The 11,294-nt window shown below is 35.6% G+C and overlaps 1 protein-coding gene across 2 annotated transcripts; it reads right to left on the minus strand.

Moving 5' to 3' along the window:
- Positions 1-4,550: 4,550 nt before the first annotated feature.
- On the minus strand, positions 4,551-7,331 carry hlx1 (H2.0-like homeo box 1 (Drosophila)). 2 transcript variants are annotated; one of them, XM_051644440.1, is made up of 4 exons: positions 6,803-7,331; positions 6,334-6,501; positions 5,914-6,098; positions 4,551-4,996 (listed from the first exon to the last, which is right to left on the minus strand). In XM_051644440.1, the coding sequence occupies exons 1-4, from the start codon at positions 7,236-7,238 to the stop codon at positions 4,679-4,681; spliced, it is 1,107 nt and encodes a 368-aa protein (XP_051500400.1). In that variant the 5' UTR covers positions 7,239-7,331; the 3' UTR covers positions 4,551-4,678. The 2 variants fall into 2 exon arrangements, with proteins under 2 accessions (XP_051500400.1, XP_051500401.1); XM_051644441.1 differs by lacking the exon at positions 6,334-6,501 and having other exon boundaries at positions 4,552-4,996; positions 6,803-7,329.
- Positions 7,332-11,294: the final 3,963 nt, after the last annotated feature.

An 11,294-nucleotide genomic window follows, 5' to 3' on the forward strand; every position in this document is an offset into this window, starting at 1 on the left:
GTCATTCATTCAGGTATCGGACTACACTAGTTGCACCATGTGTTTCACGCTGTAGATTCAATAGAACCGGTTCATTAGAGTCATTCGTTCAGGAATCGGACTACGCTGGTCGCACTGTGTTTCAAACTGTAGATTCAATAGAACCGGTTCATTAGAGTAATTAGTTCAGGAATCAGACTACACTGGTCACACCATGTGTTTCAAACTGTAGATTCAATAGAACCGGTTCATTAGAGTCATTGGTTCAGGAATCAGACTACACTGGTTGCACTGTGTTTCACACTGGAGATTCAATAGAACCGGTTCATTAGGGTCATTCGTTCAGGAATCGGACTACACTGGTCGCACTGTGTTTCGCACTGTAGATTCAGTAGAACCGGTTCATTAGAGTCATTCCTTCAGGAATCGGACTACACTTGTCGCACCATGTGTTTCACACTGTAGATTCAATAGAACCGGTTCATTAGAGTCATTCGTTCAGGAATCGGACTACACTGGTCGCACCATGTGTTTCACGCTGTAGATTCAATAGAACCGGTTCATTAGAGTCATTAGTTCAGGAATCAGACTACACTGGTCGCACCATGTGTTTCACGCTGTAGATTCAATAGAACCGGTTCATTAGAGTCATTCGTTCAGGAATCGGACTACACTGGTCGCACCATGTGTTTCACGCTGTAGATTCAATAGAACCGGTTCATTAGAGTCATTCCTTCAGGAATCGGACTACACTTGTCGCACCATGTGTTTCACACTGTAGATTCAATAGAACCGGTTCATTAGAGTCATTCGTTCAGGAATCGGACTACACTGGTCGCACCATGTGTTTCACGCTGTAGATTCAATAGAACCGGTTCATTAGAGTCATTCGTTCAGGAATCGGACTACACTGGTCGCACTGTGTTTCACACTGTAGATTCAATAGAACCGGTTCATTATAGTCATTCGTTCAGGAATCGGACTACACCGGTCGCACTGTGTTTCACACTGTAGATTCAATAGAACCAATTCATTAGAGTCATTCATTCAGGAATCAGACTACACTGGTCGCACTGTGTTTCACACTGTAGATTCAATAGAACCGGTTCATTAGAGTCATTCCTTCAGGAATCAGACTACACTAGTCGCACCATGTGTTTCACGCTGTAGATTCAATAGAACCGGTTCATTAGAGTCATTCGTTCAGGAATCAGACTACACTAGTCGCACCATGTGTTTCACACTGTAGATTCAATAGAACCGGTTCATTAGAGTCATTCCTTCAGGAATCGGACTACACTAGTCGCACCACGTGTTTCATGCTGTAGATTCAATAGAACCAATTCATTAGAGTCATTCCTTCAGGAATCGGACTACACTGGTCGCACCATGTGTTTCATGCTGTAGATTCAATAGAACCGGTTCATTAGAGTCATTCGTTCAGGAATTAGACTACACTGGTCGCACCACGTGTTTCATGCTGTAGATTCAATAGAACCGGTTCATTAGAGTCATTCGTTCAGGAATCGGACTACACTGGTCGCACCATGTGTTTCACACTGTAGATTCAGTAGTGGGGCAGCAATATCATATGGTGTATAATGACGGTAGATTTTAACTGAAAGGAGTTCTCAGTGTATTTATTCTTAAATTTCAGGTCGGGACAGATTGTCACATGTTTTATATATTGTCATTTTATAAAATTTTTATTCATTTATTTTTTTATTTAATTTTTACACTTTTATTGCATAATAAATGTGTGCTTTATAATTGTATTACTTTTAAAATCTTGATAAAAAGCCCTAAATAGCCTATTTAATAGCAAGTTGCATTGTGACAACTTATGTCACAAAAAGCCAGAGTGTGTTGAACTATATCTTTTTTCTTTTTCTTTTTCCTGGACAATAACAGTGGAAATGTTCAATAGCCACAACTTTGTGCGTATACAGAAATTTCATTTAAAAAAATCAAACTACTTGAGTAACATTCACTGGAGTAAAAAGTGTGACAATGAGCCAGGTTTGCCCTGTATGTACATATGAGCATAAAATGTGTAGAATGCTGAATAGAACTACAAATAGAAATCAATTTAATGTAAATATAAATTTTCACATGTTCATACTTGCAAGACAAAGTATACATACTGTTCAAGCACATAAACTGAAAATGTTGGGATGTTCAAGATTTATGGATGTCCTTTAAACCTAATTATTCTCATAGACACAAATGCCCTTAACAGGCCTGATTGAGGTTGTAGACTTAAACACGTTTTTGTGGTGGGTTGACCAGTGTTTATGATGCAATGCTCACAAGACCATTTATGAACAGTTTATGAAAGTTCAACTGGTCTTTTCAATTTATGAACTGACCTCAATCAACTACATAAATGACCTGCTATCATAGGATAATGAGAAATTGTTTACCCTTATATCAAAAGCCTGAGTTTTTAAACCAGACCAGGGCGTCTAGAATGTTTAGTAAATGTGGTGTAATTTTTTTCTCTTTTTTTTTTTTTTTTTTTTGGCAATACTTGCAATCTACAAGGACTCAAGATGTGAAATAGAAGCTAATAGTAATGTCAGAAGGCTCTAATATCTCTAGATGGATTATTGTCTAAATCCTCAAATAGTTTTGCCATTAGAACATTGACATTACACATTGCATGGCGTGTGAAGTGTAGCTTAGACAGCCAGAGTCCATAAATGGAGTAGTTTCTGATGCGCTGATCTGAACCTACATTCATAAAACATACTCATCCGCTCCGTTGCTGATATCTGGAGCCAGTGAATGTATACAAACTACAAATCCAAGCTCTTCACTCTCTGTTTATTGTTGGATGCCAAATATTACCCAGCTCACATTTTTCAGGGTGAAAAAGCCTTGGCAGAATTACATTAACACTGTCTACTGCACCATTTATCACAGCCTTATGATGTGAATGTTTAATAAACGGATAGAAAAAAACAATTAAATGACACAGGGGAGACTGGGGCATGTTGTCACACTCTGTTGGGGTAAGTTGTCACAATGGGAACCTGTTGTTTATTGACTTTTATTTGAAAAGAATACCTTTGATTGAAATATGAAATACTATCTAAAGTTTAAAAAAAGCCATTTTTCTCAACATTTTTGTATTTATGTTAGGGATACACCGATATAAACCTGTTTTGGCCGATACAAATACCGATTGTGCTTTAGAAATGTACAAAGTGGTATAAAAGCTGTTTTATTCTAACAATAAATCATTTCCAGTGAACTTCGGTTGGATCTGATGAACACATGACAGGCTGAAATTAACATATATATATATATATATATATTGCACTTATAAAAAATTGTTGCACTTCTATAAGTGTTTGATAATTGTTTCTTTAATTTACACTCAAAAAATATGATTATGATCTTTATACAATGCAATAAATGTATGTAATTATAAATAAACCATCGTCTTGTCATATGGACATTTTCATGCTGATATGAGGATGGTTTTAATTTGGTCAATAATTCGCTACTAAATATCGGTGGCCGATACAGTACATACAGTAAATATTGGTGCATCCTTAATTTATGTATTTATGTACATATAGGATATCTCTAGTATTTATATATAAATGTATATGCTATCTAATGGCTTTTAATCAAAATGCAAATAGCAAAACAATAAAACACAAAGCAATTCATGAAAAGTAACAAATAAATCAGACCATTGTTTTGGCCAACAGAAAGTGTAATTAATTTTGTTTAAAACTACAACACTATGCTGGGACAACTTGCCCCAACATAAAAACCCTGACATATTAAAATAAAGTCTCCTGATAACACAATTCTTGTTCATTAATAAAAGTTGTCTCTTGTCTTGATGCCAGTGTTATTTTTATTCAAATGTGATAATATAGTAGATTTAGTTTGGAGTAAATAACTCAACAGTGGCCTAATATATTATATGTTGCACATGCAAAACGACAGCTAGAGAAAATCAGATCATTTTTGCAATTGATCTTTTGACTTAAAACCTTAGATACTGAGATGTATCTGTTGTGACAACTTCCCCTTGTGACAACCTGCCCCGGTCTCCTCTATGATGGATGCATATTGTTTTTTGTCGTATTAATGTTCTCAAATTATTTGCAATGTCATTTGCAATTTTGTTTAAAATGTCACAATAATATGAGTTAGATGGATAATTGCGAAAACGTCTCAGTTATAACTTACTCAATTGTGCAGTTTTGTTACAGAACAGCTGACAAGTAAAAAAAACTTACTTTCGGGGAAGAAGTCTAGTATTGCAAGAGTTCATAACTGAAGTGGACAAATTCTCACGAGATACCAACTGATTAATAACCGATAGGTCTTTATTTATATCTTTAAACGTAATCTATAAGCCATGTATCAAATCTAATAGTAGTAGTAATAATAATTTATAGAACTGTGTTTATTATATTTATTCTGACTAACTTCATAAATTGCAACCTTATTTTTCCACTAATTTATCCACGGAGGAAATGCTTTAATTAAATTGTTAAAAGTAATATTGCAACTCTTGATTAAAGTGCATTGATCATTTCCATATAAATACACCACTTGGAATAGGCTATGAACAAACTTTTATTTACATTTTCAGTGCAAATACTTACAGACAAAATATAATACAATCATCTTAATTCATGAACATTCGATTCCCAAATCGATTCCCGGTTCCTCACAGCAGTATTTGCGTCGCTGTGCTCGGTTCTGTCACGGAGTTTATTGTGGATGTGTCCTCTGTGCTCACGGGACCCGGTCCAGGAATAATCACACTGGCTTTATTGAGTTCAGAAATGTCCACGTCGCTTTTGTCATCCGGTGCATCCTCGAATTCGGACTCGCTCGGTTCGCTGTCGCATTCGGAATCGTCGCGCTCTTTCTGTTCGGACTCGGTCGCGGATTTATCCGGTTGTTCTTTCTCTTTGTCCTTCTGGGACTGCGCTTCTTTAGAGTGCCTCCATTTCATTCGTCGGTTCTGGAACCAAACTTTGACCTAAAAAAATACAAATAATAATAAATAAAAAAAATTCAAAACAATATATATATATATAAACAATATTGTGGTTTGCATGTTATGAGATTTATGCAAAACGATCAATGACTTTTATGATAAAAAAAAATGTATTTATGTAGTTATGTATTTAAAGCCTATAGAATTGTATCTATATTATTTGTTTTATTATTTTGATGCTAACAGTCTCATGACAACTCGCAATAATTCGTACGAGATGGCGAAATCGTCAGATAATGTGCGACTTGGCAGCGACTTTTATTCCCATCTGAGACCAACCAATTAACATGCAGAATGCATCACGTTTGAGCTGTCCTCCTCAAACACTTTGCTTTAAGAAATGAAACCTCTGTGAACAAATGACCTTTATTTATTTTTTTCTTAATTATTTATTTTTTATTTTTATTAATGCAATACAAATGTCTCGGGTTGCACTTCGAAATACACACTACAATCGGCTATTTAGAACCGTATAAAATTATTAATCTAAAGGTTTCAAAGATTAAATGAGTGCACAGATTTAAAAAGGGGGTTTAAACTTTTAAACAAGGCAGAGATCCAATTTCCAAACTTTACTGGAGAGTTAAATTTGTAAAGCTGTCGTGGCGTTTCGATATAAGACCGAAACTCTTGCCCAGTGCCATAAATTAGGATGTTTTGAAATGAAGCACAACTGTGACCCTCCTTTATTTCCAATAATTCTTATATTTGACTTTCATTTCCCCTCGAAAAATGTCGCAATGTCGATGTGCTTGTTTTTTTTTTTTTTGTTTTTTGTTTTTTTTTTTGCATTATGGTGAAGTGTCGTAATGAATAAAACCATCATTTCTATATTACTTTAAGACGTAAATTGCATGATTAATTATGGATAACAGCTGATCAGTTCAACTCTAGCTCACCTGTGCATCGGTGAGGCCCAGCATAGCTGCCAGTTGTTTCCGGTCCGGTTTCGTGACATACTTTTGGATTTCGAAACGTTTCTCGAGTCCTTTTCTCTGGAGGTTGGAGAACACGGCTCTGGACCAGGATCTTTTTCTCTTGTACGTCTGTGGCATTGTGTCTTTGGATAGAATTGCATACGGCCCTGATGAGTCAAACAACACAGCACCGTTATTTGAGTTGAACTTGAGCATAATGGGAATTCTATTTCTAGTAGAAAACCATTATAATTTCAATGCATGCCTTTTACTGACCAAATTGCATGTTATAAATGGTGCATAGAAATTCAGAGGACAATTCCAAGTTGCGTTTTATGCATGCAAGTTCTCCATGATGTCTATTTGGGGCTTAATTTGAATGGCGTGAGATGCCTACACTACCTGGGAAGGTGTCCTGAAACTGATGTTGCCCTGATTGTCTGGCGGCATTGCCTATAGAACCCATCATGGAGGAGGTTTCGCTCATGGCCGGGTCTATGGACGCGAAGTACGGGCTCGCAGATACATGGACTGCTGACTGCCGATTCTGACTAATAATCGATGTGAGATCTGTTACAGAACGACAAAAACCAATATGAACTGTATCACACAATCTATTGAAATATATCCTAATATAGTGCAGGAATAGCACTCTGTCTTCATTCGTTGCTTTTGTAAATTCATTTTATAGGCATAAACCATATGAAACTACTTCTATTCGTTAATGCCCCGCTATAAAGGCTCTATAACAAGAGCACCCGGATTCTTAAATATACTGTTCTAATTAGTCTACTTGTATTGTCTCTGTCATACATCTGAGGGAAGTTATGGGAATTGGTATTTGCATATTTTGTTTAAAACATTGTCTCACCTCGCAATGATGTTTCTTTCGCTTTTGGCTCGAAGTCTGTGGATAATATCCGATCAATCCCGAATTTGAGGTCTTTACTGGACGGTGGAGGCGCGGACTGCGCGTTAATCGCGGCTCTGGACACAGATGTCAAGTGTATTCCATGCCTGTGATAAGCAGACGCGGGGTTCATCCGTGCGCTGAACACCGGCGACGCGTCCGGAGTGACCGGGGAAGGGCGCAGTGGAGATCCCGACGAATGAACTTGCGCCCGGGCTCCAATATGAGCCATTAGCGCCGATGACCCGGGGATATTTTCAGCATCTCCAACGTGCAGGATATCAGCGATACAAAACGAGGGTTTTTTCATGGTATCCACCCCAAAACCGCCCGAACAGTACGCAGTCCAAAGGCTAAAATTCGATGCGTAAAAGGGATTCAGTCCCGTCGTATACATCCTTGCAGAAGAAGTCAAACGCAACTACATGTAATGACAAGCAGGAGTTGCCCTCACTCTCGTCTCTCCTCAAGTATGCAACTCCAGACAGTGGTCCAAAAAGCTCTAAGCAGGGGTTCCGTTATTGATTGGCTCTTTCTGAGCCAATGGAAACTCACAGAACAATCCAACACGCCCCAAATAGACATACTTGAACTGAAAAAGATCACATCAATTACGATCGTTCAAATGACCCCCAGTTATAGGGTAGCCTATTATTTAAATGATTCTAAAACATATTAATTATACAAATTATATTTATCATTTCAATCGGATATCGAAAAGAACTACTCGCAGAATTGTAGGCCTACCTAAAATCAAAATTCATACATTTATACAGTTAATTAATTGTTGGATTAAATCGAACTAATTAATATACACTCCAAAAAAATATTTAAGCCTTTTGCGCATTTCATTTAGGTAACAAATCTCCAACTAATTGATATATTTAAAATATTTACGTTTTATTCATTTAGTTAAAGATTACTCAATTATATCTGTCATGCGTAAATCTTAAAAACGGGCTTAAATATATTATTATTATTATTATTATTATGTATTTGATTTTTTGTGTGTGTGTGTTTGTGTTTGTGTGTTTTAAACCCACAATTTTATTTCTCGGGGTTTCAACAAATACTAGGCAATGCGTTGTATGCTATAAAGGCCTATATATGAATAAATAGCATTTCGATTTTGTTAATGAATTAACATTTCATTTGTTTTAACGTTTTACATTTTATAATTGTTTTTGTTTGTTTTAGAGGCATTTAAGTAGCTATTTATTTAGTCCATTATAAATCGAGGTTTTGCGTGTTGTTTTTGAGTTTAAAAATAAAGCACATCCATTTTAATAAGCAAATGACCCGCAATCAGTTTTATAATATCCTTCAAACGACGCCTTGCATTTGTCGCTGGTCTGTAAGTGTGCTCTGTTTTTGTTGCTCTATTGAGATTAAGGAAACAGGAGTTTCTCGATGCAGGTCATCCTGTTTTTGATGAGCCCTGATTCAGGCTAAATGAGCGGATATTCCTGCTAGATTTGGGCCCAAAATAGAACATGCTTTAGTATTTTAGGATACAGCAGAGCACCCTTATTTCCTCCGGCTCAGAGAGCTGGAACTTTATAATGACTGTTAGCACTTCCCTTTTTCAATATTTGTGCAACTTTATCTCAACTCGCAAGTCGCACGGTGACGCAAATCCGTCCTTATGCTTTTAATAAACAGAGGAAATCTATTCACTGCCGAAACGAAAACACAATTAACTTCAGAGGCGATACTTCATCCATATGTACAAGTTCAACCCATGACAACTTTAGATTACTGTGCCAAAATTAGTGGAGAAATAATAGCCTAATAATTAATAGTACAGTGTGTAGGCTACTAATATACAAAAATAGCATTTCCATGACATGTCCTTGCATGTAAACATGTATGTTTAAAACCGATGTCGTATGTTTATGCAGATGGTGTTTTGTTTTTTAGAAAATCTCTCTTCCTCTGATGGCGTTCGTTAGACGTGATTCATTACCGGAAAGGTCTATGACCCTCTGCCTCCTATCACGGTGTTTTCGAGTGACTCCATTGCAGTTGAAATTTTGAGATGAAATGTAACGCGTTGCTCTCGATCAGCAGTCAAAACAATGCAGGGAAGAGGATGCGGAAGACGCGCTGCGCGTTATTTCAGGTGCCGCGTCATGAAAGAGTCGAGACTCACAGATGAGATGATGCAGAGAAGGTAATAAAACCGACCGAGGGCACCTCATGTACTCATTCATGAACAATGAACTCTGGAGCAATGTTATCATTTATTATTGCATTCATTGTTTGTTAATTAATTTGAAACCTCATATCAGAATCACATCCTCAAAATTAGACTTTCGTAGGCCCTTGTTAAATTGTACATTTTTAAATGTTTTTTTATTTATTTATGTATTTTTATGTCATGATCTTAATTAAAATAAATAAAGGAATATTCCAAGTTCAGTTCAATCGACAGTATTTCTGGCATAATGTTGACTACTACAAAAATTAATTCCGACACGTCACTTCTTTTCTTAAAAAATAATAATAAATACTCTCTGTTTCAAACAGACACAAGACGTAAACAATGTGTGTGTTAACATGATTCTAGTGTGATAAAATCACTTACTAACCGCATCTGTTTAAAGTTATATCCAATTTTACAACTTCATTGTCATGATGACGTAACGCCGTAATCCGTCTTAAATAATACACACGTTTAAACAGAATTAATGTAAGTGCTTTTGCACAATTATAATCTTCACATTTCTGCATTTAACCCGACCAAAATGATGCTGTCGATTGACCTTAACTTGTGTTGAACCCGGAATATTTCTTTAAAGACAGAAAAAAGTAACATTTTTACATTTACGGTTTAAATAAATGTATTGTTATAAATTATAATGATGATAATAATAATAATAATAATAATAATAATAATTTTTTACACAGAATATCAGAATCACATCCTTATTGATTTAATGATTTTTCAAAATCATAAATTATTATTATTATTATTATTTAAGACGTAATTATCTAAATACGGTTTTCTTTAAAGACGGGAATATTGACATGTTTACTTTTATAATTATCATGAAGCATTTAAATAATTTTCTGGTCCTTTATCTGAAAAGTAAATGAATAAAATAAGTTATTAAACCATCTATATTTAATTTAAGATTCACCGATTTCCCCCCTTAATATACAGTTTGTGTTACAATATGTATACTTATAAATATGTTTATAGAGGCCTATACGTTTTCTTTTTTTATTAATTTTTATTTTAATTTTTATTTTATAATTTTTTTAATTTCCTGAATACTGGAAACGTCAAATATACACTATACTACTTTTTTAGATTCATTCTGAGCTTAATTTATTTTCATATCTGTACTCTATTCCTGCATAACCAGCCATGCATAAACACACTCATTATTTTTGCTTCATTATTTAAAAAAAAAAAAAAGAACAAAAAATAATTGTATTAAAAGGCAATAAATGCAATAAACCTTGCACCACATTTTCACTTATAGGGTTCATTTTTATTACATTCCACATATCATTAAAGTCTATTTTCATATGCGTTTCTATCTGTATATGCCTTTATACAAGTATTTATCCTCATGTGATGAATATATTCGTGCTGAAACCACAAAGTCATCTGTTGTAGTAATTAAACCAGTTTTCCTCAGAATCACTCAAATGGAGCTCTGTGAAACATTGATTTACAGTAGAACTGAAATATTCATCCAGGTCACCGTTGCCCAAAAACATCATCCCTCATCAAAATAATTTTTGGACCTATTTGGTCATTGTGTGTAACCTTTATCCCTAATGTGTGTTTTAATCGTTAGTTGTGCATTTCTCATGGCTTCCTGAGCATTCCTGTAACTAAAAGACAATAGCATCCACTACATTTTTGTAAGCCTAGTCAGTATACTCCCATGTGTGAACAGGATGAATAACAATATTGCACGTCACATTCCGTGTCTGTTGTGGTTAGAAAAAAGATTACACTTGCTAGAACCACTTGTGAGATTTGAAGCAATCTCTCCCTCTCCTCCTAATTGCTATGATAACATCATCTCCTGTGGGAATGACTTTATTTCTGGATATTTCTGGACCCCCCATCATGACCTGTTACTGTAGAAGCAGCTGTTGATGCATGCACACTTAGAAACATCTGTCTGTCAGCAGTGACAGGGCTCATCATGCTAGAAACATTAAAAATTAAAATATCATAATCGTTAAATACTATTCATGGGAAAGTTTGGAGACCTTGTGGAATTGCTTTTCCCCCAAATTCCCTCTGGCAGATGAAATCACTGTCTTGAGAATTCAGTGGCAATCCAGCCAGCTCCTTGTGGTTCATTTTAGGTCTTTGACATCCTCGGGAAACATTTGTTACGGATTATTAATTGCATTTTTAAAGGCACCCTTGACAGAATGGAAATCCTTCAGTAACTATAATCCCATTAGTAAAATACTTGCCACA

This window comes from Myxocyprinus asiaticus, chromosome 19 (genome assembly GCF_019703515.2).
Source record: "Myxocyprinus asiaticus isolate MX2 ecotype Aquarium Trade chromosome 19, UBuf_Myxa_2, whole genome shotgun sequence".
Classification (NCBI taxonomy): Eukaryota; Metazoa; Chordata; class Actinopteri; order Cypriniformes; family Catostomidae; genus Myxocyprinus; species Myxocyprinus asiaticus.